The following is a 24,393-nucleotide window of genomic DNA, read 5'->3' on the forward strand; positions in this document are numbered from 1 at the left end:
CTTCCATCTGCTTTTAAAACCAAGGGGTGGAAGCGGGGAGGGCTCACTGACGGCTCTTCAGCCTTGCCTGGCTCCCATGAAGGGGAGGAACCGTCCCCAGCCACCGCCGACCCGGCCGCGTTCAGCTCCGAACGGCCGGGACGCGAACGCCCGGTACCCGTGTGCGTCCCCCAACCCCGCCGGGCGCCCCTGCGCGATGAGGGGCAGCGGAGCGAACCCCGAACCCCGCCGGCCGCCAACCCGGCCCTTACCGGCCCCTTGCAGCGCTCCCAGCCCCGAGGAGGCCCGCAGCCCGCTACGGCAGATTCGCCACAGCACGGAACTCCCGGTTGTGGGATCCCCTCTGATCCCGGCCCTGGCTGCCTGCCCCGCCGGCCCGGTGCTGTGCGGCGCGGCTGTGCGGGGGCGGCAGCGGCAGCGGCTGCGGCTCGGTGTGGAAAGTGCGGCCGCGGACACGCAGACATATTCCTCCTCCCCTCCCCTCGCCTCCCGCAGCAGATGAAAACAAACAGCGGCGGCGATGGCGGCGCGGAGCAGGCCGCGGCTCTGAGGGCAGCGGCAGCCCGAGCCCCGGCCCCGCGTTCCCGCAGGCGCTGACACCCGCGGCGAGCCCCCCGCCGTGCCGGCACCGAGGAGGAGGAGAGGCGCTGTCCAGAGCCCAGTGGCCGCGGGGCCCCTGGTGCCTGGAGGCGCCGGTATCGGGCCCAGGGCCGCAGGTATCCCCCCCGTGCCCAGGCGGGGCGCTGAGGAGACGCCGGGGCACGGCGGGGGAGCGGCGCGGGCAGCCGGGTCTCCGCGCGGGATGAGCCCCCGCGCAGCCAGCACTGCCGCCCCCCCGCAGGTACCGGCGCGGGACGGGACTGGGGTCCCGGGCTGGGGAGGGCGAGCTCCGAGGGGGAGGGGGGGAGGGAGGGAGGGAGGGAGGGAGGGAGGGGGGTACCGGGTCGTGGGTCGTGAGCCTTTGGCTGAGGCTTCGTGTCTCCACTCGCTACTCGCAGGGGTCTGGGTTTGCTGCAGCCGTGTCGGTGCCCGACAAAGCCCGACCCAGCGGTGGCCAGGCTTCGTTTTCTGGACGGCTGGTGGGAAGGATGTGGCTTGCTGAAACCTCTGCAAGTGGTGTCTTTTAAAACCAGAATGCTTTCAGAGTCAATTAGAAACAGTAAAACCTCAGAGCCATTGTATAGTTTTCCTGTAGTGTGTGTATTGCTGCTTGTTAGAAAAGATTAGGGGGTTGCAGATCAGCACATCTTTCTGTCCTGTCACAGCTGTGGCTCTTAGGGCACTACCAGAGTCATCCCCACTGATTCAGTAGGAGCAGAAACATCTTCATGTCAGTGAACAGGCAGAAAAAGGACATTGTGGGTTCAACCTACAAACTGCCTTCTTACAAATCTCAGAAGTGGTGTGAGTAGGCACAATGTAGAGTGAAAAACATGGTCAGTTACTGCCTGGACTGAAAATTGGTTGCTTATGTAAATGATGTTTAGAGCATTTCCAGATGACTGCTGGAGTGGCCTGACCTGGTAGAACCCTCCTTCTTCTGGCAAGAAATAAGTCATTCAAATGAGCCAGGCTGTGTTTAGACATCTGGAAGGATCACACAGGATCACCTTACTTTGCTTAAATGATAATGTATAACCTCAACTTTTATGAACATGTATTCACACAAAAGTTGAGACCTGGTGATTATATTGGTGGTTGTAGTACAGTGTATGTATGTGGAAGCACATTCTAGGTTAGTCTGCATACTTTGGCCCAACAAACAAAATGAGAGGATGGACCTTTGGACTGGCACCATTTTTAGACCTGAGGGAAGTACAGAATGTAACTGCCGGTCAACAGGAATTGCTTCATTTTGTTTTTAGGCCAGTGGAGCTGGCAGCGCTGGTATTTCCTAAGCTGGGAAGTAATTTATCAGTTAGAAATCAGTTAGAAAGTAAATCTGTTCCCTGATCAGCAGGAAAAGTTGCCTCTATCAATACTTACATAGTAAACAACAGAGCCTTTCAATCAGAGTATTTATATTATGTGAAACAGTTTTTCTGCTGGAATCTACTCGTCTCTTAAAAAATCCAGAAACTTTAAGAGTAGCACACCTTCAAATTTAGAACTGTTCCCTCCTTCTCCCTCTCCCCAGGTTTCTGACTAGCCGACTAAGAAGGCAAAATGGAGATTAATTGTAGGATACTGGAGGCTGACTTGTAGGCTCAGCTTTGAATCAGAGTGCCGTCTTTACGGAGATCTTTTTATAGTTGCTTATTAATGTGCTCAAAATACCTGCTTGTCATCAAAGGGGATGTTCTAGGAAAACTTGCTTGGCAGTCAAGCCTGTTTACCAAGGGCGCTCTGTTAGAAGCTTCAAGAACTTCCATGTGCTTCTCATTTACCTGCATGATTTGACGAGGCTTTTCTGGAGCTTCACATAGGACATCCTTGGAGGTTGGATCTGGGTCCTGTGTTAATAAAGAGGTTCTAGAGGAGTCGTAGGGACCAGGAGCCTTTTTTGGGAGCACAGTCAGGTAACCAGAAATGTAGAGCTGGGATGAGGGCTGTCCATAGCCCTGTCCTTACAGCGACAACCTTTCTTGTTTCTTCCTTCTGGTCATTTTAATTTCATTCTGGGATAGGAACCATGAGTAATTATTTGGCATTGGTAAGTATCTGTTTAAAAGGAAAGCACAATGACTTTAAGTTTTAGCAGCCATTGCTCAAGATTGAAATCTCAGAGGAGGGAAATGACGGAAACAGCCTGTATATACTTTCCCCAGCAGTGATAATGATGCCTGTATGTGTCAGGTGCTTCTGCTCCTTTCCTGTTGAAGTATGTGAGTGTCAGACACACACTAAACTCCCACGTATGAAACACGAACTGTAAGTGTTCTGTGCTCCTCTGGTGTGCTGGGTTACAGGCTGCTGCTGCGTGGCATGCTGGTTGCTGTAGTTTCTCTGGGCTGCACCAAGGGGAGGGCTCTTGCAGTTCATTGCATCATGCAAACAGTGTATCGTCACCTTATGCTGATGTGTCATTCTCCGTAGGGTAGGAGAGTATAAATCCCTGTAGAGTGTATTAGGCACAGTGCTTAGGTGTTAAACTGTTGGTTAAGTATTCTTCTCTGCTCTTACCCTTGTAAGAAAGAGTAAGGCTTTAGTCACAGAGCCACACATGGCAGTTCTCCTTTAAACATCTCTCTGATGTTTCTGTTCAGAGGAAGGTGGAAGCAAAGGCATATTAAAACATGAAAATGGGGGTTGCAGGAGGAGGGAAACAAAGCAAAAAGCCACGTGGCCAAGATGCTTTTATTTACCTGTGAACAGCCACTGTGTACGGCTAAAGCAGTGAGGTATCAGTTTACTTTAGGGAGTACTCGGTTGAGGGGGAATCAATCATCTGTGGGTTTCTAACCTAGACCAAAGGTTACTTCCTTCTAGTGGTTATGCAGTATAAAATTAGACAGCATCTTGCTTGAGCTAAGCATGTGCACAGGTACTGGCACTTAACAAGGAGCTGTGCTGGTGTTGCAAGCTACAGGACCTGAGAAGTTGTATGAGTTTAGTGGAACTAAGTTTAAAGGATTTCCTTCTTGTTTAGGTCAGCTGGTGGCAGCTAACCTGAGGGTACTGAGGCATTTTTGTAAATCAGATGTTTGCTGTAATTCTAGGCCTGTCCTGGCTCTTTGCAATGAATGAGTCTAAAGGTGAGCTCTGTCCTAAGCCTTAGCAGATCTCAGGGAATCACTAGAGCCCTCCTGAAAAATGAGAGATGGTGCTGGTCAGATAATGACCCTTAGACTTGTCAGGAGCCGAGTTCCAAGGTCCCAGTTTGCCCCTGAAATTACAGATTCCTCACAGGAATCCTTGCCTGATACTTTCTGCTCTGCTTTAGGCTCTGGTGAGTCAACTATTGCTGGCATTCGGCATATGAATGCTTTATGAAAGCTTTATGAATTGAGGTCTTGCAGGAAGAATCTCAATTCTGCTGCAGCAGGACAGAACTATGAAGCTCTCATTCTTTGAACACTGAATTTAAGACGTGGCTCTGGTGGCTCTTTCTCTCCTCTCCAGAGATATTTGCATATGCTGTCACTAGAACTAATTCCTACACTGCACAGAGAACCGTGTTGATGGTCTGCTTTGTTTCCTTTCCTAACCATGAGTCTAACATCTTCTATTAGTTCCTGAGTATCTTGTAACAGTTGATACTAGCATTCCTTTCCAGCCCCACAAGGCAAATAAATGTGGGTGCTTTAGTTGACAGCTCTCCTTACATCAGGATATATACTTCCTTGCACCATTCTCCAGGGGTCTTATAGAAATGGCTTCTCACTTCTTTTCACATTAAAAGCTAATTTAATTTCTCTTGGTATTTAAATCTTAGCATTCTCCTTGCTGAGAAAAAGATGTGTTTCTTTTTTTTTTTAATGGGATATTTTATTGCCTCTGTCAGCCAGGTTTTGTTGTAGATCTCAGGTCCTCTCAATGCTTACAGTGCTTTACTTAGTTAAGACAATAGTAACAGGTCACAGAATCATAGAATCATAGAATAGTTAGGGTTGGAAAGGACCTTTAGATCATCCAGTTCCACCCCCCCTGCCATGGGCAGGGACACCTCACACTAAATCATATCACCCAAGGCCTTGTCCAGCCTGGTCTTGAACACTGCATTCACAACCTCCCTGGGCAACCCATTCCAGTGCCTCACCACTCTAACAGGAAAGAATTTCCTCCTTATATCCAGTCTAAACTTCCCCTGTTTAAGTTTTAACCCGTTACCCCTTCATTCTCACCTTTTTTTTTTTTTTTTTGGGGAAATATTTATACTAAAACCTTACTTCTTTTAAGTTAGAGTGCTGCATCAGTGAAACATCTAATGCTTTTAAGTGCTGATTTCTGTCTGTCCCCCCCAGTAGAAAAGATCTGTGATCTCTAGTAGTGGTAAAGGCAGGGAAAGAAAATATAATACTTTTGATGAGGAGGTTACAAAGAATAATTTGGTCATGCATCTGAAGTTGAATCACGTGTCTTGTTAGTTCTCAAATTAAATTACAATTTGCGTTATAGATTATTATAAGGTTATTATAAGATGCAGTATGACTGTAACCTGGGTACTTTCAACGATATTAGATGTCCAGCTTTCTTTTTATGAAGTAATTCAGAAAGTATTGCTCTTTTCTATAAAATGCTCTATAAATTGCAGTACTCTTACTTAGCAGCCCTTCTTGGATGATGCACCTAAAGCACTACTTCAAATAGGCATTTATTGCTATTAAGTGAGATATCTTAAATAGAAGTTCTGATGTGCATAGTCACTAAAGATTGTATATATTTTGTGTGAACAGGGCTATCAGCCCTGCTAAGCCTACTAAGCTTTAATGTGTATTAATAGTGTACATTGCTGCAGGTTCAATCTTTGCTTGAAGATTAGACACTGAGCAGAGTGACATTGTGCACAGCAGCTGCTGATGCTCAATGACCTTAGACCTGGGGTGAGCAGTGCGTTCCATGAATACGTGATGCTTGACAGGCTGCTTCAGGCTGATGAGCTGCCTCCAAACAAAAACAGCACCAGGAATTAAGAGTGAATGAATACTTTGAAGGCTTATGTGCAAAAAGTATAATTAATGCTGCTAATGAAGGCATTCCTCCCCGTGGTCTTTATATGGTTATTAAGTTAAACACAAAGAAACTGAAAGAAAAACTGTGATTTATCCCAGGCTATGTGACGTGATGGTGGCAGGAATCTCATTAGTGCCTTGCCCTGCCTCGCCTCTGGCACTGTGGAAGTTCATTGTGGTAGAAACAACTGAATTTTGACAAACAAGGCAGTGTGAATGTGAGAGCTCAGTATTTGTTGTCAGAGCTTTCAGGAGAACTGAACCCAGGATTTTGGTCTATTCCTTGGCAAATATTTATCTTTTCAGTTGGTTGTAGGTAAATCTGTAGCTATACAGGTTTAATGCAAGTACTATTTGTGGAAGCTGTGGAGCCTGTTCAAGCAATGGTTTATTTCATTATCTGCTGAAATACCACTGGAATGCTGGTTTTAGAATTTCAGACTCAGGACTTGGTTTTGACCAGTGCTGGTAACTGAAGATTTCTGAAGCAGATGGTGATGTCTGCTGCATAGCTTGGCACAGAATCTAGTCAGTGTGGTTGTTGGAGTATTTTGGGGTTTGTTTGTTTATTACTAAATTAAGCTAGCAAAATTGGAGAACTTGTACCCAATTTGAATTGTGAGTCTCCTTTGTTGTTTCTTTTCTAGTATCTTTTGCAGTGAGCAGATAAACTGTTCATGTGCGTTTATACCTCACACCCACCCCTCACAGATCTTAGTTAAGATTTTGACAGGCAGAGGCCTTTCATTTCTTTTGCTTGTCATTTCTTTTGCTCGTCATTTCTTTTGCTCTAATGGCAAAATGTTTTTAATTCTTGAAATTCAAACAGGAAGCTGAAGGAGGACTTCATCCCTACGCCTGTGCTAGATTTCAGATTGTCAGATGCAATGGACACTGATCTCAGTTCCCAGGACAGGAAGGACCTGGACAAGTTCATCAAATTTTTTGCTTTAAAGGTAACTTTTTCTCCTGTGGCAAATGCCTCTTGTTTATTGTTTAAGAAAACCCATGCTAGCTGTGGTTAGAGTAGCAAGGTCAGGGTTTGTTTGGGTTTTTTTGCTTTTGCTAAAAACGAAAGCAAGAAAAGCCAATGTCAAATTTAGGAGATTCCTGTGAATAACTAGAAAAACATATTTTTCTCTTTTTTTTTTTTTCCTACCTCCTAATCCTTTTCTTTCCCCTAGAAGAGTCCTGCTATAGAATCAGTTATAGGCACTTCACCCCTCCGTTAGCTTTCAACTTCTATCAACACATGGAACCACCCAGCGGTTAGGTAGTATCCCCTGTTGAACTCCACTCTTTCTTTTCAGCCTATCTCAATTTTTAGATTGCGTCCAAAAACAATACCAGAATGTTCCATTGAATTAGGAAATTTGGCCTCACTTGGTACACAGATGCAAATAAATTCCCTGACAATGGCTATGTTATAAATGTACATACTTTACTTCAGTTTAGGTGTCCAGGTTTAGGATATAGTTGTAAATTTTGTTTCAGTATTACTAAGAACTGTGCAACTCCTGATTGCAAAATTGGCTTAGTCACTTCATATTATTACAGAGAAATAATCAGCTTAACGTGATTTTCTGTCTGAAATGTATTTACCTGTTATCTGTAATATTTCAAACCAGTTAGACCTGAACATTAGTGCAGCAAACTCTACTTCTCTGCATCCTGCTCAGCCCTCTCATATTTTGTTTACTTGGAATTTGTCCAGCTTAGGCTCTGAGCTGAGGGCTCTGCTGAGCTCAGAACATGAGTGTGTATCTTTTCCTTTCTGTTCCAGACAGTACAAGTGATTGTCCAGGCCCGACTTGGAGAGAAAATCTCTACCCGATCATCATCCTCCCCAACAGGCTCTGACTGGGTAAAGTCATGGGGTGTTAAAGCAATTCCATTAACTCTTCAGAGTTTCTTTCATGTGTGTGTGCACACATGTGTTGAGAACACAGTGTAGTTGTTACAGTCTCGTGCAGATTATAACAACTGTTCGTAGCATAACTACTGTATTCAAATATGTTCATTAGTGGTGTGGGATTTTTTGTTGTTTACATACAACATGTCACTCTGGGCTCTAAAGGGCTGATGAGAGGAGAGAGAAATGATACCTCTCAGCAGCTCCTGCCAGCTAAGGCTCCTTTTCAGGATCTGCTGGGGGTGGGGTGAGGAGTTCTGTTCTCTCAGAAGTTTGCAACTCGTCAGTTCAGGACTTTATAGTAATGGGCTTTGAAGAGATTCAGGCTACTCTGTGGGTAAAGATAGGACTTGAGGGAAAACATGATTTTTATGGCAGGATCAAGAAAAATGTTTGAATTAACAACCAAGGAAGTGTTTGCAAATATGAAAAGCCTGAGTCCATCTGGGAATTTTCTGTTTCATCAATATTTCAGTGAACGCTGACCTAGTATGTTCTATATGGGTCTATGAGTTTGTCTGCAGTGTACCATTAGTCCTTTTCTCAAAGAAATGAAATAATTTCCTGTGTTCTGCAGTTCAATTTGGCAATCAAAGATATACCAGAGGTTACTCATGAAGCAAAGAAAGCCCTGGCAGGACAACTCCCTGCGGTTGGAAGGTCTATGTGTGTGGAGATTTCTCTCAAAACCTCAGAGGTGAGAACTGAGTCAAAATAGATGCCATTTTTTTCAGTTGAATCTTGAAGTCACCTACAAGAGTTCCTGCCCTTTAGTCCATGACAGTGTGAAAATATCTTCACTTACGCAGTTAGGTAGTATGCTAATGATAAGAAATACATCAACAGAAGCAACCCACTGCAAATAACTGAGGCCAAACACACAAATGATAAAGCAGCAAAATCTAGTTTCTTAGACCCTAAAGAACTTCTGAGGAAGGTATTCCCTCAGGTGATCTAATTGTGCAGTGAGACTTCCAATGCACCTTTTTCTGTTGCATTACAAGAGGATGAGAGCAGGGAGAAACATCTTCATTGAGAGCTGTGGCTGCTGTTGATCTTTAAGGAGATATAAGAGTGTGTTCTGAAATTAGCCTTTCTCTGACATCCTTTCTCTTATCCAGGGGGACTCCATGGAGCTGGAAATTTGGTGTCTAGAAATGAATGAGAAGTAAGTACATTCTTCACACTTGCTTTGTGTGTGTTTGTATTTTAGCTGATGAAATGGGAAGTCCCCCGTTTGTCTAGTCTAGCAGTCAAACTGTTCAACATTGGTGTCAAGAAAAAATAGTAATTTCATTTTCATTCCTTCTTCATTCATTACAACAACATCTGCTTCCTCAGATACAAGAATTCATATACTCAGTAATGACAAATGTTTTTAATACTGAAAAGATATTTCTAATAGAAGGCTGCATGGAATTTTTCACCAGTTACTTTTACAACAAGTGACTAGATTGAAGTAGGCTCTCAGTCAGCTGCTCAATAACGAGTAGCCACACTTGGGCTTTATTTTATAATTTTGCAATGAAATTGACATTAAACAGTTGGCCCAGACTAATTTTGATTTTATAAAATAAAAAACCCCAAACAGCTTAGGTGTGAACAAAAGACTCATTTTTTTCCCTTTGTGTTCTTTAGGTGTGACAAAGAAATCAAAGTTTCATACACCGTATACAACAGGCTGTCTCTGCTGCTGAAGTCTTTGCTTGCTATAACTAGGGTAACTCCTGCCTACAGACTCTCAAGGAAACAAGGCCATGAATATGTAATATTGTACAGGTATATATATATAATAAGCAGAATATGAGATTCCCCATTTAAATATAAACAGCAGAGGTTCTAGACTTGAACAGTGCAGCTGTAATTGTGATAAAAAAGGGATGAGTGATAATAAATTCAAATTACTGGGATTGAACTACTACTGATAATTGAGAGAAGAGAACTTTGGGCTGTGTATCATCAAACTTAAGCATGGACTGTGAAGTCTTGTTGGTTGCCTGCCATGCTGAGAAGAATATAAGAATTCTCTATGCAAGCACAGGTTAAATGGCTTATTGGCATCAAGTTGTTCAGTGTCTGACCTGTATTTGACAAATGCCTGTCTATGCTGCACATAACTGCAGTGCATACTTCTGCAGTATAGATTCAGACTCTGTTCTGCTATTTCATTTTAAAGATGCATCTTCAGCTCCACTTCCTGTTGTTCTTGCAGTTTACTCATTCGAATACTGAGCTCAACTCTCTTTAAGCCTCTGAGATCTGACTGGCTTATGGTTCATGCTTATCACCCTCCAGTCTTTGTTTTTGGCTTTGGGAAAAGTCTTTGACATGTTTGCATAGCTAATTTAGATGGTTCTAAGTCTCAGGTTTGCTGTCATTTGCACAGCTGAGAGCTTAAAAAGAAATCCCAGCCATTGCTTCATTTTTGCCTCCCTTGCTGCTTTGGCATATACTTAAGAGCAGGTCTCTTCATAGCACAGTTAATCTTTTATGTTACATGATGAGTATTCACTTTTAGACTCAGACCTGTCTGTGAAGTTTATGTCACTTCTCATTTTTGCTCTGAACTGTAGATTTGCCAGAGGCTTAAAAAACTGAAACAGAAATTTTTGATTAGACTACTGTTTTATCTTCCTTTCTCTTTTTACATGACATCTGTTGCTCTAAGATACGTAGCTGGAGGGTTTCTCAAGGTGGCCATTCTATCCACTTCTTTTGTTTTTTTTTCCTGAAGAGAAAAAGTAGTTCTAGCCTTTCAACTCATGAAATCAAATAAGGAATAAGGATATGTATAACGTTATGCCCCCAGTGGACTTAATACTTTTTCTTTTTCCTTTTCCTGCAGGATATATTTTGGTGAAGTGCAACTGAGTGGCTTGGGAGAAGGTATGATCAGGCAACACACGCAAACTAGAGCAGAACTGTTCCCCATACTGGCTAGGCATTTATTACTATTCCTAAGTGCCATAAGGAAAATTAAGTCTGAGGTTTACATACACTTTTTATCTGGACCCACCAGTGAAGGGTTGTGACATAAGGTGACAAGTATAATGGTGGTACTTTAACAAAATCTAGGGTGATTGCCATTTTGACTCCAGTGATCCAGAACTGAAATAAGAATGGAAGTATGTTGATAAGGAGCAGGGCTAGTAAAGAAGACCATGATCTGCTCAGGAACAAGAAGCATTTCAGAGAAGTATTTTAGACTAAGATGGGAAGCAACATCAGAAATCTCATGAATGAAGCCTAACAGCAAGGCAACACGGTCCTGCTTTTTTTTTTTTCTATGGGCTCTATACAAGCCTTTGGAGTTCAGATTGCAAGGGATAATGGAAACAGTATAGAAATAAGATAATGTAACCTCAGAATAGGAGAAGTATGGAACATAAATAACAGTGAAACTGATAATCATTTCTTAACCTTACAGGTTTCCAGACGGTCCGTGTTGGGACAGTGGGTACCCCAGTGGGCACCATCACTTTGTCTTGTGCTTACAGAATCAACCTTGCTTTCATGTCAAACAGGTGAGAAAACATGATCATGCCAGAACCTGTTTTACAATAATGTACTACTAAACCCCACGTGTTATGAGCCCCTAAATCTTTTCATTCTGTTTATCCTTCCCTCCCAAGATTCTCCTTCATGTAGAATACTCTTTCTCATGGTTAAGTCTTGAAGCAAGGGAGTATTTGGGTAGCCCTGAGCCAGACTCTAGAACTCCAGATTGTTGATGCAGGCTCGGAGTTGCCGGGCTGAACTGTAAAGATGTTCTGGTCCCAGTAACAGACACGAGGGCTTTCTGTGAAAACGCCATGAATTGGGATGAGAGTAGAGGGGAAGAAGCCAATAACACCATTGCTTGTTGCCTTTCAGGCAGTTTGAGAGGACCCCTCCTATCATGGGGATTATCATTGATCACTTTGTGGACCGTCCCTATCCCAGCTCTTCACCCATGCATCCCTGCAATTACAGGTGAGGAAATAATGAGTTGAAGTCATGGGTTATGGTGAAGGCATCAATTATGCCCAGATACAAAGCCTTTTCCACTATTTGCTGACTGCATGGGAAGGGAGACTGGAGGCTAAGTGTCAAACCGTATCGACATGGTTGAGCATATGAGGAAGGGTGACATTTCTCCCTCAAATCTAGAAAACTGAGTGCAGCAAGCCCCAGTAGGCGCCCACATTCCTTACAGAAGTACTTGGACACAAAGGATGTTTAACCTTGCCTGCCTTTGAAATGTAACAGTTAATTCTGCTGTAGAACTATGTGTCCTGAGGCATGCATCTCCATATATTTCTGTTGGGGAAACATCAGAGTTTAATTTCTATTTTTCAATGAGATGTTTGTCTTCTCTAAATTGCATGTGAGGGCACCGAGACTGGGACCAGTGGTATTGTTTGACAATGGTTCTGTAAACACCAAAGCCAGTAGCATTAGCTACTGGGAAGTGTTTTTGTGTGGAGGAAGAAGAGGAACACCTGGGGAAAATTAGTTTTCGTACCTTGTTTTCCTCAGTTCTGCCAAGTAGAGGAGATCCCTTCATAATTTTCCTTTCAACTCACAATTCATAATTTTCCTTTCAACTCCACTCAACCTCCCTGCAGTGTTTGTCCCAGTGTGTTTTACTATTTCTGTGTTTTAAGGGGTATTTTCAGTCAGAAAGCTTCTCTTTTTCTTGCTGCTTTAGAGCTGGTGAGGACAATGGTGCAGTATACCCCTCAGTAGAAGATTCCCAAGAAGTGTGTACCACATCTTTTTCCACCTCTCCTCCATCTCAGGTAAGGGAAACCAGACTTTTTCAAGAATAATCACTGTTAGGATAGTGTGCATACTCCTACATCAACCACTGTGCAAACAGGCAGCCTCCTGATGCTAATGAGAATTTAGTGTGGGGGTTATTTATATTGTTACACTCTGAGTAGAAACCTAGTTAGATACTAATTTCAACCAAATGCTAGGAGACTGGAAAGACTAAATTACCGACATTCAAAGAACCTATAGTTGGGCTGAAGTGTGCTTGAAGAGGATAGCAATGTACTTATACAGTCACATACTAGTGCTGCAAGAAGAGGAACTCAAGAGATTGATGCCAGGCAACGTAAGTAGAGGTATCAGGCTGACATTGAGAAAGAAATGCTGAAATACCAGGAAAATGTTTATAGCAAAGTGCAGAATGGAAAAGCAGGAAAAAGACAACAGCCATACTTGTTGGACCATCTAAAACTAGTTGGGGCAGCAGGAATAAGTATCAGCAAAAAAAAAATGGTATCACAGTATTGAACTAAGGACTTAATACTCTGTACTTCCACCTACCCATGCAAATTTCATTTAAGTTTTCATTTTAAAATGAATGGATGATGGTTTCCTTCTGAATAAAAAAAAAACAAACAGAAACTCTAACTCCTGCTTTTACTGTCCTTATATACCCGACTCCACAATTCCGTATTTTGAAGACTTAGTCAGATTTGTAGTCATCCTATAGCTTTAAACATTCAGGAATGTTTCCTGCCTTGTTATCCAGCCAAAAAAATGTCTTTACTGATCTTTCAAGACAATCTAAAGACTCTCAATCTCTTTTGATGTCCATGTGAAACATAGAATGAATTATAATTGGAATGCTGCTCCAAACTGAAGGAATTCGCTATGGGTCTTTCCACTACTTCAGAGGAATTAGCATGACTGGTTTAGCAAAATGTATTGTACTGTATGAATGAGCTATTTCCTAAGAAATGAGCTTTCCTTAGGAAGCATTTTTGTGCTAAGTGGCTTTTGGGTGACAGGGCATCAGGTAATGTTGAACTAATCAGCATGGGCAGTAAGTCTGATGGAATAAAGCTTTTCTTATTCTGTGATACATAGCTCAGAAGATGAGTTTGTGGCCAAGTTTTGTCCTGCCTTTTCACAAAATGGGTTAAATGCAAAAGGTTTTATAAGGAAATTTCCAGTGACCCATGCCAGTGTTACTTAACAGTAATACAATGTAAATACATTGAGGTTGACATCTCCCCAGGGTACATGAAGCTTTGCTGTCACTGAGGGGAAAAGTTTTATGAAACCAGACAAACCTTGAGGATTCACATTGAGTATGAGCCTACGTTCTTGCTTTTCTGTAGCTCATAGCTGCCATATGCTGTGCGCTTATTTATAAAGCCAGTCTTTGCTACCACAATTAGAATTGTAAGGTTGTCTTGGCAGAGTGATCTCTAAAGTAGATTAGAAGGGGTAAAAAAGAAATTCATTTCTTTCTCTAGCTTACTGTATACAACTTAACGTGTAGGAAAATACTGGGAACTGTATGGCAGTTTCCTATAGGCAAATTGTCCAAATCTCTGCCTGCCTTCCCAGTAGAAATGAGGCCTAACCTGCTTGATAGAAGGGAATAGTTGTTACCTTCTCCCTGTGAGCTTGCATAGCATGTCTTTATGTTGTTGAGTAGCCAAAAATTCAGGAGAAAGTCTGTCCATGAGCAATACACAGAAACAAAGCTGTCCTAAACTGAAAACTGTTGGTAAGAAAGTGACCGAGAGAAGGTATGGGACTGAACGAGGTTTGGATTGCCATTTTTGCATTAGTACCCTCTGTGAGACAGCCTTTACCTCTGGAACATCACTCTGGTTGATGGAGTTCTCTCTTCACATCAGGGTGTTTGAATTGCACCTCAGTCTGGGTCCCCTTTATTCTAAGGGTGCAGCACAGACCTGCCAAGATATGATGCCTCATAATGCTGGGAGATAGGGAGTATTTATGGATGGAGATTATTGAAATACATGTAATTTGTACATTTGGAAAAAAATACCCTTGGCTTTTTGTGGCATCTGCTCAGCCTTCTCCTTGCTGATTATCTAGTTCAGTTCTAATGAGCTGTGGAACAGAGCCTCTGGCAGTTACTTTCAGTGTTCACTGGAGTCTCCAATATTACCTGTGTTGAGTGGTTCACTGAGATTGGCAAACAGACAGTTCCTTACAAAATGAATGTGCTTCTGGCAATACTGAGACTTCTGCTCCATGCGTAGGTGTGGCTGCTGCAGCCCAAACCTCTTCACTAGCATTCAGTTCATCCAACTCTTCATAGTTCTTCTCTGAAGTCCTTCTCTCTCTTTCTCTCTCCCTCTCTCTTACTCTCTCTCTTTTCCTTGTTTCCTCTGTGTGTCTGTCTCTGTGCACAGTGTGTTTTTACTGTCACAAAGGCACATTTTCAGACCCCTCCTCCTGTGGTGACGGACACCCTGAAGGTCCCAGTGATGGGACTGGCCTTTTCACACCAAGTGAGTTGTCAATAGAATATGTTATGCGTGGCCAGATACAATTCCAGCATGCCAGAACAAATACAGGAAAGTAGAAATTTAACAATATGGAATGTTGTGCATGAGAAAGGCTGGTGAATGAAAAATGGGCCAGGCATATTGTTGACACTGGCTGCTTAAATGCCTTTATAGATGAAGGTCTCCTAAAGACAGGCCAAGCATCCCTAACTAAACAGCAGCAGTTGCACAGACTGTTAGTGAAGTACCCAAGTAGTATGGCACATTGCTAAGTGTTTTCTCTTAACAGCCAGTGTCCCTAGAACCTACACAGTCAGTAGTCCTCCATTCAGCTTAACTAGCCCCATGTGAATATCCTGCTGTTCATCATTCAGGCCCCTCTAAATGATGTCAGCATTGGTGTTAGTGGAGTATCACACACAGAACTCTGAAAAGAGTGTTTCTCTTGAGGTCAGGTAAGCTAAAATGGGGAAGTTTTATTTAATCCAACCAGCAAGATTTCTGCTGGGGTGTGTAAGCACCTTCTGGGTTTCACTGCTTCCAGCACTTCATTCCTAAAGTAGTCTCACAAGGGTTAGCTTTGTGAGAGACCCAGTTCTCTTTACCTAGCATGTTTATGAACTCTGTTCTTTGGCTGAGGATATGTATGTATGTTCAAGGCCTGTTCAGTGTGCAGTGGGAATGGGTTCAAACAGTTGATAATGCAGTTGTTTTGAGGAAAAAGCTCTTTAGTGAGTTGATGATGGCATTTATGCTTCTTTCAGTCTCAAAAACAGAGCTGTAGAGCAGAGCTTCCCTGTGACTGAATGTCAGTTGTACCCTGCACAGCTTTCTCCTATGTGTGTAGGAAACCAATCTTGTTTTCTTGTCAAGGCCCAGACTTAGCCCCCTGCAGTAAGAAGTTTTATAGTAAGAGCTTTCATTATTGATTCCAATGAAAACCTAGCATCCTTCTGCCAGCCTGAAATGCTGTGCTATACCTCTGACTTTTCCTGTTCCTTCTTCAGTGACTGATGATTATTCAGACTGGGGGCATTCCCCTTCCACTTCCTCCTTCCTCTCCCTTTGCCCTTTTGTTTTTTCTCTTCTTTCTTAGCTTTCCAGCTCTCGTCTTTCCTATCAGCCTGCTGCCCTGGGAGTTGGATCAGCTGACATGGGGTATCCTGTACTCTTTGCTGGTGGCTTGAATGCTGCACACCCTCACCAGGTACTTGTAGAGGGTAGAGCAAGCGTGGCTGGTATTGCAACCAGTTGTGTCATCTTGTACATCTCAGAGAGGCCTTGACGCTAGTGCATGCATTAGTATCCTGTCTGGCAGGAGTGAAAAGAATGTAAGGTAAATATAAAGAAAGCACAACTTGCACAGAGTCTGGGAGCTGGATCCTCAGCATTCTGACTTTACTGAGGTAGGGTCATGTGGAAAAAGTATGACAGGCTTGAGGCATTGACCACCTCTCTAGGAAGCCTGTTCCAGTGTTTAACCACCCTCTCAGTAAAGAAGTGCTTCCTAATGTCCAGTCTAACCTCCCCTGGCACAGCTTTGAATCATTCCTACATGTTACCGGGGAGAAGAGATCAGCACCTCCCTCGCCACTTCCCCTCCTCAGGAAGCTGTAGAGGGCAGTGAGGTCATAGCAAGAGGATGTGATTATTTTTCCCCTGCTTCTCCTTGAAGCAAAGGACCTAAGGCCAGAGAGCTCTGCAGTGTAAAACAGGCCTGAAGTGGAGTTGGAAGGGAATAAAACCAATTGTATTGTGATGATCACCATCTGCTTGACACCTCCCTCAGCCTTATGGGGGCTAGAGCCCAGCCATATGGCAAAAATCCCACACCTTACTCCCAATATGACAGAATCTGCTCTGTATTACACTGTGGTGTTTGCCCGATTTTGAGATCTCCAACTTGCCTGTTCTCTCCATCCCAGTTGCTTGGCCCAGGCAAAGAGGGGGGAGTTCCCCCAGTTCCCAGCCAGCCAGCACATGGCACTCAAGCTGACCAAGAGAGGATGTGCACCCCACTGGATGGAGGCCACTACTCAGCAGCTACTCCTTCTAGTAGGTAGGTTGGTTTTAGATGATCTACCACTTGTGCTAGCCCAAATATAATCCTGTTAAGATAAAACTTGTTGGCTTCCCCTCTTTGTAACATAACTACTGTCTTCCATCCCCCAAAACAGCGAGCAGTTTTCTCTGATGGGGCTTTTTTCCCCATCATCCTTTTTTAAGCCTTTCTCCAAGCAATGATCTCACCCACCTCCTTACACCTGCTGGTCACTGTAACATCCTTGTAACTCCTGTTATGTCAGCTTTATTATCAATTCTATCTTTTCTAATCCCTTTACTGTATTTGCTCATTGTAAAACAACAAAGTGAAATAACTTCTCAAGTGAGTCTTATATTCTCCAGAGTTAAAGTGAATTGTTACCAAACCAGCTGTAGTGACTGCAAATCTGTTCACTATTTATGAACAAAGTTACTTAAAAGGAAACAATGCTAGCTCAGACTGTCCTAAATCACCTCCCTCTCAGCTAATGAAATCCTCTATTCTTTTTTAGTCATTGTGTTTATTTCTTGTACAGTCTCTCTGGGTCACAGAGTTCTGAGTCAAGGATCTTAAGCAGTCATTTTGTTGTAAAGAAACCGAAAATCACAGTTGCATTAGCACCTCCCTATGGATCTGTGTCTACTGTATTACTGAAAAATAATAGTGATGAACAGGAACTGCTGTGAACATGCACATTCTGAAGCTAAGAGTCCATCTCCAAAAAGAAAAACCTATTTCAGGTGGCAGCAACTTTTCAGCTAAATAGTTTTAATCCAGCTTTAAACAAAAATCTGATGCCATTGGTGTCCCACTCCCCTTTTGTGCTTGTAACTGAGGAAGAACCTGCAGTACAAGGACGGATTTCTGTTGTCCTTCCAATACTAGGAGTAAACCCAGAAGAATAAAGGAATCCTGTCAAGCATGGGATTTGTCAATGTTGTTTGTGCCATGAGTCAGTAATTGCTCTATTTTCCTCCCCCAGCGAGGACACAGAAACAGTATCAAACAGCAGCGAAGGGAAATGTGGCTCCCCACATGACCTTCTGGAGACCATCTTTATCCGGAAGGTGGGAGCTTTTGTCAACAAACCCATTAACCAGGTAACTAACAATAGATCTTCTCAGAGGGCACCGCAATACCCTGCTGCTCCCATCAGTTCCTACACAGAAGAGCAAAAAGCACTCAATGCTAGGACAACCCTGGAGACTGGAGAGTGTGTTCTGCCGGCTGCAAGGCTTGTTTTTCATAAAATCCTTTTGGGATGTGACAGACACACTTTGCCAGCACCCTGTTTGCATATGGAACAGTTGATACTTGGGTCTCACAATAATGCCACTACCACAAGTTCATAAACTGGGAAAGCTGGTAGGAAGCCTGCCATGCAGTAGACCAGTTGACCACTAGTAAGCAAGCATTTAAGCTCAGCTGAGGTGGCTTAGAGATCTGCCCAGTTCCTAAGGATGCTCTTCTAGGCCCTTTGGATGGATGAAGGAGAATTGGTTGGATTTGTAGCAGTTTGTTAATCCTTGCCTATATTATACAAGATGTATAGCAGCAATCCCACCTCAGGGTATGTGTCTGCATTAAGTCAGCAGAGTACAATTTCCCTGTTTTATGCCTTTTTGAAATGAAGTTGTCAGCCTCCTGCCTAACTGCTGAAATAAACTTGGGCAAAGACTTTTAGTATCCTTTTCTGTGCTGGGTAAGACCATCTTAGTGAAATTCTGTTTGCTGAATCTCCCCAGGTGACCATGGCCAACTTAGACATTCCTTTTGCCATGTTTGCTCCCAAGAATGTTGAGCTGGAAGATAACGACCCCCTGGTAAGCCTCTTCCAGAGGTATAATGTGTGCTTCCTCAGCATCCCTTATGCAACATCCATGCTATTCTGTACTTTGAATACACTTCATATTTTGAGGGAAGAACTAGTTATTTAGATTTGTTTGGTTTCATCTCCCATGTTAATCTTGGGCTCTCTAGACATGCAAATAACAGTATGTGTTTGCTGCCCCTGCTGTAGCATGTGTTTATTGTCCAACCTCCTAACTGTCCCCACACTGTCAGAATACACAGACAGATGTGGTTACAAGATCAGTACTCACCATCTTTGATTTCTTGGGCAGGTCAATCCTCCTGACTCCCCAGAAACTGAATCTCCTCTACAAGGCAGCTTACACTCGGAGGGCTCCAGTGGCAGCAGCACAGGGAACACCCATGATGACTTTGTTATGATTGACTTTGTAAGTGCCCTCATCAGTGCTCTCACATAACACCTGCACCTTAGATGGGCTTCAGGTGCTGATGCAATGGCAAATGATGTAAGAATAGTTTTCAGTGGGGGTGTAAAGGACCCATGTATCTCAGTTCCAAAGTAGAGCTTGATGGTCCCCAAACTGCAGAGAGGCTGATAACTTGGAACCAACAGCTACAAATTAAATACTCTGTTCCCTGCCAGCACCTGGGCATGGCATCCTCTTGTCTAATGCCTAAAGGATTCCAAGGAAATGTTCTCTTCCTATTGCTCAGGCAGGCACAGATCTTGGCTGTTCTTTAGTTATTTAATCTGCGTTATTGCAGCAACAGTTGTAATGCCAAGAGGTTCACAGATAGCAGGTAATGACATTACCTGAGATTATAGTGGAGGGGAAGCCACTGCCTCTGAATGTGAATTAACAGCAGTGTCTTTGGTTCTAGAAACCAGCATTTTCAAAGGATGACATTCTTCCAATGGACCTGGGAACGTTTTACCGTGAGTTCCAGAACCCCCCTCAACTCAGCAGCCTCTCCATTGACATTGGAGCACAGTCCATGGCAGAGGACTTGGTATGGAGCCCTGATGTTTCTTTTTATGGGAATCATATGTAGTTTGTAATGCTCTCCCTATTCCTAGTTTGAAAAAAATTATATCTTCATAGAATTATAGAATAGTTTGTGTTGAGAGGGACCTTTAAAGGTCCAAGCCCTGCAATAAGCTGGGTCATCTTCAACTAGATCAGGCTGCTCAGAGCCCCATCCAGCCTGGCCTTGAATGTTTCCAGGGATGAGGCATCTACTACCTCTCTGGGCAACCTGGTTCAGTGTTTCAGTACCTCATCTTAAAGAGATTTCTTCCTTATATCTGGTTTGAGTCTACCCTCTTTCAGCTTAAAACCATCAACCTTTCTCCTATAGCAACAAAGTCTGTCCCCATATTTCTGTAGGCCCCCTTTAATTACTGAAAGGCCACAACAAGGTCTCCTCCAAGTCTTGGCTTCTCCAGGCTGAAGCCAAGCTCTCTCAGCCTTTCCTCATCGCAGAGATGCTCCATCCCTCTGATTGCTTTTATGGCCTTCCTCCAGACCCACTCCAGCAGATCCATGTCTTTCCTGTACTCAGAAGAGAGACCCTTCCCAAAGGGGATCCCTCACTAATACTTTCCAGCCAAGTGTAAATTTGTTTGTGGCACACCCTGAAACTGGTGTGTTTACCTTCAAGCTGAAAGCTGCCACCACATTGCTGTGGCTGTCACTGAAACCCCCAAAACTAATCCTGCCTCTGGTGTGTCAAACTTAGTGGCAAACTAGGCCTGATCTTGCAGCCTGAGCAGAGGTAAACCCTGGTGTGGCTGGTGAAAGTCATGTATGGGTGAGTGCTGTAATGGGCTCACAGGCATTGTAACATACCAGAGGCTGAAAGCTGCAAGTGGCTTGATGGAGGCAGTGACACGAGCAGGTTATTGTGCTGCAGCTGGTGGCAGGAATTGCACAAGGTGAGGCTCCAGTGCACCTACTGTTCTTACAGAACAAACACACTGTGGGCAGGGTGCCCTTCTCAGGGTCACTTACTGAATGCTGCCCAAGGACCCCTGGTTTTGTGCACATAGGAAGGGGAGCACAGAGCACCAGAGAGGGGTTGCCTGTGTGTTTAAAGCTGCTTTTTATCTGCTGTGAATGAGCTCTGACCTGCCCCTTTCTTACCCCTCAGGACTCGTTACCAGAGAAGCTTGCAGTCCATGAGAAAAATGTCAAAGAGTTTGATGCCTTTGTAGAGACCTTGCAGTGAAGCTGTTTCCAGTTCTTCCTTCTCAAGGCATTCTGGAAAATGACGTCAAGAAATATCTCTGTTGCCCCTGCTCTGCCTTTTGTCTCACTTTGATTAGTTCCTTCCATCAAGTGAGCTTCCTTGGATTGCTGTCTTCAGCAGCAGATCGGATTTTCCTCAACTACACCACTGCATAGTTCTGGACTGCTTTTCCTGCTCACAGTTTCGAATTTAAGACTTCAGCAGAGACACAGGAAGGCAAAACTTCAATGTATGAAATCTGTTCTCTCTTCAGTCTCTGTTCTCTGTGGAGGGGCTTTGTGAAAAGTTGCCATATGCTTCCTCCAGAGGTCCTACGGTGTAAGTTCCCTCGGTGTAGCTTCCTGCTAACAGACTCTTTCCTCCAGTCTCCAACCCTGTTAGAGCATAGAAAGCTTTGGCTCATTTCCAGGGGCTGTGAGTTCAGCAGATTTAACAGTTTCCACTCCAGGACATCCATTCCGTAGAATGGGGCATTTCATCCTGACTTCAGTGTGAGTGCCTGGAGCCAGGGCGAGACGTCAGCGTTGGGACCTGTGTAATATAAGTAGTTACCTTTGTTTTACTGCTTCTAAGGAACTGGGCCTCCACTTGTTTTGTGTGAGGCCTTCTGTTAGGCTGGCTGATAAGCAGGAATGGAAGACAGAAGAGCTTTCCACATTTCCTTCCTGAGCATACTGACGCTTGGCCGTGCTGAGTTGAGCAGTGTTGACTGTTGGCAAGCCTGCATGTAGCAGCTGTGATAGTGCTGAATTCACAGTCTCTGCTTCTGAAATACAACTGTAAATACTAGGAATCCTATTTCTTTAGGGTTATGTTACTAGGAGTCTTTAGTCCAAGATTCTTTCCTCTAACCCTTGCAGACCTTTCCTGCTTTATGGTTAATAGATGATCTTAAGAGTCAAGAAATATTTATTGCTTTTAAAGAAGCCTATATTTCAAAGATGTTCTGTTTTCATGTAGTAGTGCGGGTCATTCTGCTCTGGATCACTGCAGACAGCAAGTGTGCCATGGAACCCTGGCCAGTGAGACTGGTCTCTCCTTGCAGGAAAGTATCCAAGATATTTATTTTCTAAGACAGACTTGATTATTCTAATATAATACTCTGTTTTGGGGACTTTGTGTCCATTACATCCAGTCAGGGCCCACTGACATTATTAAACGCACACAGGAGTGGGGTGGAGTGGCAGGGGTTTGGTAAAAAGCTGTGTTCTGATAGGCATGGATGAATTTGCAGTGTTTTCAGCCATTCAGAAGGCAGCTTCTTGAAAGAAGCACATTTTGGGGGGGAGCTTATGGTACTTTTTAATCAGCTGGCTTTTGATTAGCTGAAATGTTATTTTTGTAATGATGTGGTTATCAGCAGTGTGAGTGGCAGTGCTCAAGGGTTGATTCGGCTGGTGCGTGTCTTTTGCCTGATGTAAGGAGGGGAGGAGAAACAGTGACACTAAACAGAAGCTTAGATAAGGTAGGTCGCCTTGTGGTTCTCTCTCTTCCTCCTATGTGTAACTACAGTGAGCAACTACAGGACCCCTTACTGTCCTAAAACACTTTTTCTTTCTCTGGAAGTGGAGTTGTGTTGCCTCAGGCCTGAGGAGACATCTTAATTTCCTTAGAGTGGCTGAGTAACCAGCCTTTTAGGTAGTGCAATGTGGGAGCTTCTTCAGCTTAACTGAAAGAGATCAGAAGCAGCTGATGGGGGAACCCGCTGTAGAACACTATTCCTGTGCCACTGCTGGAGCAAGGAACCAGGTTCAGAATGGAGCTTGCTGTAAGGTCAGAGCAACAGAATGCTTTTATGTTGAGTGCTGTGTTCAGGGGGAGGCCATATGAGCTCTAAAACTCTAGGGGAGAGCTTTACTGAAGGACAGCTGCCCACCAGAACTTCTTCAGCTTACTCAAGCAAATCAACTTTTCAGCAGCCTTGCACAGAAACTGCTCAGTCCTTGCAAAATAAGATGCCCAAACATTTAAGAAAGCTTCCAAGGTAGACTGTGCACAAGAGTGTTTAAGTTACATGGGCTCTAACAAACACTTGATCCCCACAGCCAGAGCCACCTTGTTTTACAGGTGGAAAGGGTTGCAGAAGGGTGCAGGAGCATAAGGGACGAATATTATCAGCTGGCTCTCACCTGTGCTTAGGAAGCTGGTCTCTGCCACCTTCTAGCTCAGAGATGTGGTTGCTGTCACCTTCCTCTCAATGTACAGGCTGTGCTTGGGAGAGTGATGCAGTCTGGGCTGCAAAGCAGCAGCACTAGGGTGAAGTGCTGGTTCACTCTATTAATGAAGAATAGACTAGGTTGAACATCATCGAGCCAGTGCTGCTGCTGTCTCCTTCTCACAGAGGCACACTGTGGAGTTGGCAGAAGGCAAGCCATTCTTGCTGATCCTGTCCAGAAGGTCCCCAGAGCCAAATACTTCTCATTGATGCTGATGACTACAGCTCCCACATCCCAGAAGGCAGAACGTCAGTGTGGCACTTGGGGTTTTTCTACTTCAGAAGGCTGGAAACTTGCCTATATGAGCTGCTAGTGTTGAGCTGGATGGCCACAGCAGTAAAGAGATTCTCTAGGGCTGAGTTACGTGCCTCTTTTCTGGACATTCCTCAGTTTCAACACATGGTTGCTGTATCTATGCTCCCTGACCACTGCACAAATGCTCTGCTTCAGGAAAGATCTAGGTGCTGCTGTGGCCTGCCACAGATTGTGTTATGAAGGCTGTTTATTTTAGCAGCTGTCTGCTCAATTCTATATTAAGGACAGGATGTATGTAGCTGCTGATTCACAGATAACTTTGGGTGAAGGGGAAGGCTCCTAAATTGCATTGTTTTGGAAACAGTCTCCAATGTACTTCAAGTATTCAAAGACTTTCCAATAAAACTTTTATGTAAGCAATGCTGTGTGCTTGTCTTCATGTATACTGACAGGTCTGGGAATGTCCCAGCCTCTCATCATCATTCTTCTCCAGGAAATGGGATGATCAGAGAGTGCAGGATGGATCAGGTTGCTGCCTCCAACACAGAAGGGAAAAGGCGCTGATGTGCTACAGTTAGTCAGCAGGATTCAGGTGAGACCATCCTATTGAGAGTGAAGAAGGGGCACAGCAGGTTCCCGTCTTGTCCCAAAAGCAGGAATGGGGAACAGACACACAGTGTTGGCTCTGGTGACCTCCCCAGTTAGCTGGAGAAGGGAATTATCTGGATGTCTTCCCCCAGCTGAAACACATTAACTTGTCTCCAAAATAAAGGGGTGGGAAAAGGGAAAATCCCAGCCCACCAGCAGCATTTGCATTGTACATGGTTGCTACTACATGTTTAAAGGGAGCGTGGGAACGTTTTGATCTGATAGAAGAGCTCAAAGAGACAAGATGTGAGAAGAACGTGTGGGTATCTCAGTAGCAAGATGCTGGTGACAGAGCATGCCGCTTGCCTGTCTGATCACCAGACTTAACAGCTGTAGTCTAGTGTTGCTTGACGTTAACCCTCTATAGCACACGATGCAG

At 44.0% G+C, this 24,393-nt stretch overlaps 1 protein-coding gene and 1 long non-coding RNA gene across 10 annotated transcripts; one reads left to right on the plus strand and one right to left on the minus strand.

Annotated features, from left to right (window-relative positions):
* Positions 1 to 551: 551 nt before the first annotated feature.
* ATG13 (autophagy related 13) lies at positions 552 to 23,786 on the plus strand. Of its 8 annotated transcripts, none has more exons than XM_057408802.1 (18): positions 553 to 841; positions 6,442 to 6,568; positions 7,396 to 7,476; positions 8,102 to 8,221; positions 8,646 to 8,692; positions 9,163 to 9,303; positions 10,370 to 10,410; positions 10,952 to 11,048; positions 11,398 to 11,496; positions 12,215 to 12,305; positions 14,694 to 14,792; positions 15,886 to 15,996; positions 16,715 to 16,848; positions 17,816 to 17,933; positions 18,579 to 18,656; positions 18,957 to 19,073; positions 19,528 to 19,656; positions 20,797 to 23,786. In XM_057408802.1, exons 2-18 carry the CDS (start codon positions 6,500 to 6,502, stop codon positions 20,872 to 20,874), a joined length of 1,650 nt encoding a protein of 549 aa, XP_057264785.1. In that variant the 5' UTR covers positions 553 to 841; positions 6,442 to 6,499; the 3' UTR covers positions 20,875 to 23,786. The 8 variants fall into 8 exon arrangements, with proteins under 8 accessions (XP_057264789.1, XP_057264785.1, XP_057264786.1 ...); XM_057408803.1 differs by having other exon boundaries at positions 6,487 to 6,568; XM_057408806.1 differs by lacking the exon at positions 18,957 to 19,073 and having other exon boundaries at positions 552 to 841.
* On the minus strand, positions 13,472 to 19,061 carry LOC130598901 (uncharacterized). 2 transcript variants are annotated; one of them, XR_008972112.1, is made up of 4 exons: positions 18,936 to 19,061; positions 14,124 to 14,225; positions 13,918 to 14,029; positions 13,472 to 13,730 (listed from the first exon to the last, which is right to left on the minus strand). It is a non-coding gene; the product is annotated as an uncharacterized LOC130598901 (long non-coding RNA). The 2 variants fall into 2 exon arrangements; XR_008972111.1 differs by lacking the exon at positions 13,472 to 13,730 and having other exon boundaries at positions 13,911 to 14,029.
* Positions 23,787 to 24,393: the final 607 nt, after the last annotated feature.

The sequence above is a fragment of the Pezoporus wallicus genome, unplaced genomic scaffold (assembly GCF_028554395.1).
Source record: "Pezoporus wallicus isolate ANWC-B61680 ecotype Strahan unplaced genomic scaffold, APGP_CSIRO_Pwel_v1 contig_6382, whole genome shotgun sequence".
Classification (NCBI taxonomy): Eukaryota; Metazoa; Chordata; class Aves; order Psittaciformes; family Psittacidae; genus Pezoporus; species Pezoporus wallicus.

Bases quoted from the DNA above. Each gene is read 5' to 3' on its own strand.
- ATG13 (XM_057408802.1), top strand. From the start codon at position 6,500: ATGGACACTGATCTCAGTTCCCAGGACAGGAAGGACCTGGACAAGTTC. The intron at 8,693-9,162 runs GTAAGTACATTC...TGTGTTCTTTAG, and splicing joins TGTCTAGAAATGAATGAGAA to GTGTGACAAAGAAATCAAAG. The intron at 17,934-18,578 runs GTAACTAACAAT...GAATCTCCCCAG, and splicing joins TCAACAAACCCATTAACCAG to GTGACCATGGCCAACTTAGA.